This window comes from Wasmannia auropunctata, unplaced genomic scaffold (assembly GCF_000956235.1).
Source record: "Wasmannia auropunctata unplaced genomic scaffold, wasmannia.A_1.0 LD334508.1, whole genome shotgun sequence".
In the NCBI taxonomy this organism is placed as follows: Eukaryota; Metazoa; Arthropoda; class Insecta; order Hymenoptera; family Formicidae; genus Wasmannia; species Wasmannia auropunctata.
Window position 1 is genome coordinate 1,678,926 of NW_012028382.1, and position 5,544 is coordinate 1,684,469.

Here is a 5,544-nt window from a genome sequence, read left to right on the forward strand (position 1 = left end):
TCTTTCTATTTCTCGCAAAACTTCATATTACATAAATTAATTATATATATTTTTTTAATTAAGGTGGTTTTATCGTGCAAGTCTCAGTCAAAAGTTAGTCCCTCCATATGACTAATAATTCAATAAAAACATTTCGCATAGACTGTATTGTACATACATACATATGCGATTGTGTGCCGTTTATGTGACAACGTCAACATTATCGAGTTGGCGTTGAGCGATAAAACCACCTTAAAATTATAATTTTTGGAAATGTGAAAAATTATCAAAAATTTAACGAAATTCTTGATATTTTAGTGCAATCTCTTCATTGATTATATTCTCCTAATACTTTAAAGATTTTCACGATCTTTGATTTTTATTAAATTAAATAAACTCCAGATAAAATATTTAAATTTTTGTAACATATAAATTGTATTAGTTCATTAAATTTCTAGAAGCACATACGAATAATACAATATTATTAAACAAATTGATAACATATACACACATGTTGCGCCATATAAAATATAAATGTTTCTTTATCTCAAATACATGTTATATTAATGTTTGCTAATTACAAATACTTTATGTACAAATATTTTATGAATTATAAAAAAATTATACGAATAGATGAACTATGCTTTTCTACGAGTCCTGCTCTTGATGCTTTGTTCTGGTGCATAGAATGTAATACACTAAAATAAAAATTCCACATTATTTATATACATATTTTTCTTAATGTGGTCATATAAATAAAGTTTTAAAAAATTTTTTTTAAACGCACCTGTTGATCTAGAAAGCTCATAAGATCAGAAAATTTGCATTTAAATCCATGTATTTTCAACGTAGAACGTAACTGTTCAATATTCACTGGTTCATATCGTAATATTTTGTTATGTAAATCTTTATCAATTTTAATTAGTCTCATAAAAGCTTCTGTGATGTCCGATGAATTCTTCAATACCGATAACGACTCGGTTTCATAAAATTCCATTTCTTTGTTGATTGTTTCCTTTGCAGAACTTACACTGTCATTGCTGTAACAGACATAATTTTATTTCATTTTATTATATCTGTGTAAAATATATTATACATTAAATAGATTAAATAATATTTACATTAGATTTACCTATCTTGAGAACAAGGCAATTCATTATCGCTATCTTCTGCACTGTTCGACTTTTCCAAAATGTTACCATCCACATTTCGTTTCTTCGACGGAGGTTCCTCGTCTTCGTCGCTCGAAATTTCAGTGACTTGTTGTCTTATCGTTTTCTCAGGTACTAAAGGATGAAGTTCGTTATAAATATGCGATAACAGTTTTACAGCTCTGCTACGTTTTTGCACCTTTAGTCCATATTTCTTCATTTCTCCCTGGAAATTAGTAATTCGCTAGTAGAAAAAAAGTATGTTCAATTATAAAAATTTATCATTGTTAATGAACTTACGTGTAATTCAGGAGTGCTCATAATGTTATAATCAGGCGGAGGTGTAACGTCTTTTTCAGTTATTTTAGGCGTTTTTGCATTTTCAATGTTCTGAATGTAATTACATTGGAATTGCGTAGATATACGTGTAGATGAAGCCTCTTGATTATTACGTAGTCTATTTGTGTCAATCTGTCCCTCGGATAAAGATTTTCTTCCAAAGTTCCTAACACTTGTAAAATTTTGAGTCAAAGATGTAGCATTGCTATAAAAATCTAAATTTCTATTATCTGCTACTACATTTTTATCTTTGATATTTTCACGAGTATTTTTATTATTGCTTCTGCGTGTACTGGTATTCTTAGATTCTCTCTTACTTAATGTGCTAAACGATCGACTCTTCTCCAAAATACGTTGTTTCTCATAATTATCAATATTGACGTTTGCAAGATGTATATCATCCTCAAAGATAGAAGAAAAGTTGAGCGAATTTCTTAGTTTACAAGCATCTAATCCTGATACACTTTCGATGCAGAGTTTATCTCGAAGCAAGCTGTCCATATTTAAAACCGGACTGCGGCTTTCGCCATTTGAAAAATGATCTGGGCTGGAGAACACCGTAATCGGGCTTGGAATAGATCCCGTTTTCTGATCGTCATTTAATTCATTTAATGTATATTTTTGTGTCACAGACATTACCTCTGTAGTATCTAACTTATCTTGATTTGATTTGGTTGCTCTATTAATTTCTTTTTCTTCTTCCGAGTTTGTCATCATTGTTTTTGAAAATTTCTCAATTTCGAGCGATTGACTGCTACTTCCATTTCCTATATCCTGTTTGTTACCTTCTATTTCCTTTCTAGATTGTTGCGGAGAATGAGATGTGATATTTTCGTGATCGGAGTCGTCGTTCTCTAAAACAATGTGGCTAACATTGGAAGATATGCTTTCAACATCTGTATCTGACGAAACAATTACATCCGCATTTTTTTGTGTCAAAACAGATTGAGTCAAAATTTCATCTTTTTCAGCCTCACTGATATTACTATCTTCATCGATCGAATCAGATGATATACTTTTATTAGATAAGTTACTATCCGACTTATTTCTACTGATCGCTACACGATACTTTGCTATGCTATTGTCCTTGTGATCCTTCATGTATTTAGAATACATAGAAATCTCCTTCTCATTCGTATCTAAATCAAAGATGGTTTCGCTAAGCAATTGATTCGTTGTTTCAGTATGTTGTGAACTCACAGTTGTGTGAACTCGTTCCGAAATATTCACGTGCTTCTCATCTGGTGAAGTAAAATTTCGTGTAGAATTCAATGCATTATCATGAGAAGATGCCGTTATCTTCTTGGGTAATAGAGAATCCATATGCGAACTATTGGTCTGTTTAACATTTTCTGCATGTTCATTAGAAAGACGGGAATAAAATTCTGGATTTTTGGCAGCATACGATTGCATACGCTGCTCTATTATAGTTAATCTACCGGGTCTTTCCTTCATATCAACTGATTGTTCATTGTCAAGTTCAGAAAGTAGAAGCTCGGACTTATGTTTGTCTATATAAAATGGATTTTTATGTCTTAAGGGAGATATTTGCACAGAACATTCCCTAACGGAAAATTCCAAATTTAACTCCGCATCCAGTTTCGCGTTTTCTTTCTGAATTTTCTCGATAAATAATGTAAGATCACTTTTCTGTTTTATTACCTCCGAAAGACAATCTTGGCTATATTTTGATTTACTGCTTGGGGGAGTATCAATTAAGGTATCTTTATGCATACTGTCAATAGAAAATTTCGGAGAATTTGAATTTTTTTCGGAATCTGGATCAACTTCGATTATATCTTGTTTCACATTTTTTGAAAAGATAGATATACCTTTGTCCAACTCTGAATGTTCTGGGTTCTGAGTTCTCGCAATTAATAATTTTTGACTAGAAATATCAATATCTGCGTCTTGTTTTATTAAACTCCATAATATGTGAATGCTAGAATCTTCCAAGTCTTTAGAATGTACTGGGGACTTATCGCTATGTTTTGCTACTGGTGTATCATCAAACATGTCAGGCGATGCACTAGTTTCCCATTTTGTCGGTGTGTTGCTTCTGGAGTTAATTTCCTCTGATAACTTCATTGAAGTAGTCTTTTCGTCTTGCAAAACGCTCAAATTTCTCATAGATGCGTAATTTTCAAAGGGATGTAAATCATCATTAACATCCTCCTGTAATAGTGTTTTCTGAGAGCATGGAATGTCTGTCACAACATCATGCGTACAATTTCGTGATTCGTTAGAAGATTTGTCTAATTTTGAAACATTTAAAGCTGTTTCTATACTTGAATTTGCACTTCCTATATTTTCTTCATAGGTATTACAATTTTGTTTGACTTCTGCTGCGTTATATTTAGATCTCTTTTGACGTAAATAAGCAAATAAATCGTTAAGTTCGTATCTCCTTCCTAAAGCTCTGATGTCGGATAAAGTTGCCTCAGAATCAAGTACTTCTGAATACTTATCGATTACACCGCAATAAACAAATTCTAGAAAGGCCAAGGCAACATCATAGTCCGTATCAAACCAACAAATCTTTTCTTTCGCAGTAGAGAACTCCGTATCATTGGAAATTACATCAAGCAAAATATTCGTGCAGCGTGTGTAGAAAACCAATTTATGCGTCCATATATGTCTGCTGTTTCTGACGAACACAATAATGTCACTTGCAGAACTATCATTAAGCATATTTCTCCAACTAGTTGCCAGATCGTCAAGAAATTGCTTTTCTTTACAACACGTATTAACTGTAATTGAAGAGACTGTTGATGCTTCATCATTGTCTGTTGTTTCTACAGTCTGTATTTCTTTTATTTTTTTTATTTGTTTATTACTCATAGATCTTTCGTTGCTTACGTTTAATTCCATAAGCTTCGTAACATTCTGCTTTCCCTATAAAACACAATGCTATTATTATATATTTTCGCATATTATCCAAAATTCTTAAATATGCGTGTGCGTGTGTGTGTGTGTGTGTGTGTGTGTAATATTTGTGTGCTGATAATAGTTAACTTACATCTAATTTCTGCTCTTTCTTTTCTAATGGTATTATTTGAGGCGATAGTTGTTTTACATAAAATATATCTTGAGGTTGCATTAATCTTGTCCTATCCCACAATGTATTCTCCTTGAAAATAATAAAACAGATTTTAGTGTAATAATAAAACAGAGTTTAGCATTGAATTGAAAAATAATATAAGAAAAACTAGGCATAATTACAATTTGACGTAATTGTTGAAGTAATTGACTCTTTATAACAATTTTCTCTTTCGCGTCGTTACACTCCTCTATTTTTTCCTGACATCTTTGAGTGAAATCTTTACATCCCATAAGTATCTCAGCAATTCTCTCTGTTAAAATACGATCTCTTTCTTCAGCCGTACGTCTTTGCAAAACAGTTGGTTCAATGAGTTTTCCTTTTTAAATAAGAAAAAAAAAACAAAAAAGAAAAAATCAGAAACTAAAATACAAGTTTCTTATTAGTCGTAAGATAAATCAATTATTTAATATATAATTACTTTTTTTAGTTCTACTGGTGGGCCAATTATTTGTTGGTAATACATTTCTACTGCTACTAAATCCAAAATTTTGCAACGTTGCTTTCTGCGGACATTCTGCGTTATTATCTGGCGCCGATGAATTAGAGGATATAGCCACGATCTGAACTTCATCCCATTCTTCAATTTCTTCTTTTTCATACAGAGATTTGGAAAGTGCTAAAGCAAGCTGGAGATCAGGATCATCGCGCGATGTCTGAAAAATCATTATTTAAAATTTAGTTAATCTAAAAATATTTGCATCGTAGTCTGGTTTACAATTTCATCGTTTAGATCCCGAAAAGGCTATCAATTAGATTCCAATCAAGTTTCAATAACGTGTCCTATCTTAAAATTGCCGTGTTACCTGCGTTGAAGCCTCTTTTCCCCAATGTTTAAACATTCATATCTTCCAGAAAAATAAAGATATATACTTCTTTCTGGGCTCATCTTAAAGATGAATTATGTGGCTATTTTTTAAAAAATCGTGACTTTATTTAAAAATGGCCGATTAAAAAGATCGGAAGAGCACACGT

General features: G+C 31.8%; 1 protein-coding gene across 2 annotated transcripts; it reads right to left on the bottom strand.

Moving 5' to 3' along the window:
- Window positions 1-533: 533 nt before the first annotated feature.
- LOC105458567 lies at window positions 534-5,370 on the bottom strand. Of its 2 annotated transcripts, XM_011703985.1 has the most exons (7): window positions 4,991-5,370; window positions 4,692-4,888; window positions 4,489-4,599; window positions 1,431-4,364; window positions 1,112-1,356; window positions 767-1,019; window positions 534-677 (listed from the first exon to the last, which is right to left on the bottom strand). In XM_011703985.1, exons 1-7 carry the CDS (start codon window positions 5,235-5,237, stop codon window positions 618-620), a joined length of 4,047 nt encoding a protein of 1,348 aa, XP_011702287.1. In that variant the 5' UTR covers window positions 5,238-5,370; the 3' UTR covers window positions 534-617. The 2 variants fall into 2 exon arrangements, with proteins under 2 accessions (XP_011702287.1, XP_011702288.1); XM_011703986.1 differs by lacking the exon at window positions 534-677 and having other exon boundaries at window positions 927-1,019; window positions 1,101-1,356.
- Window positions 5,371-5,544: the final 174 nt, after the last annotated feature.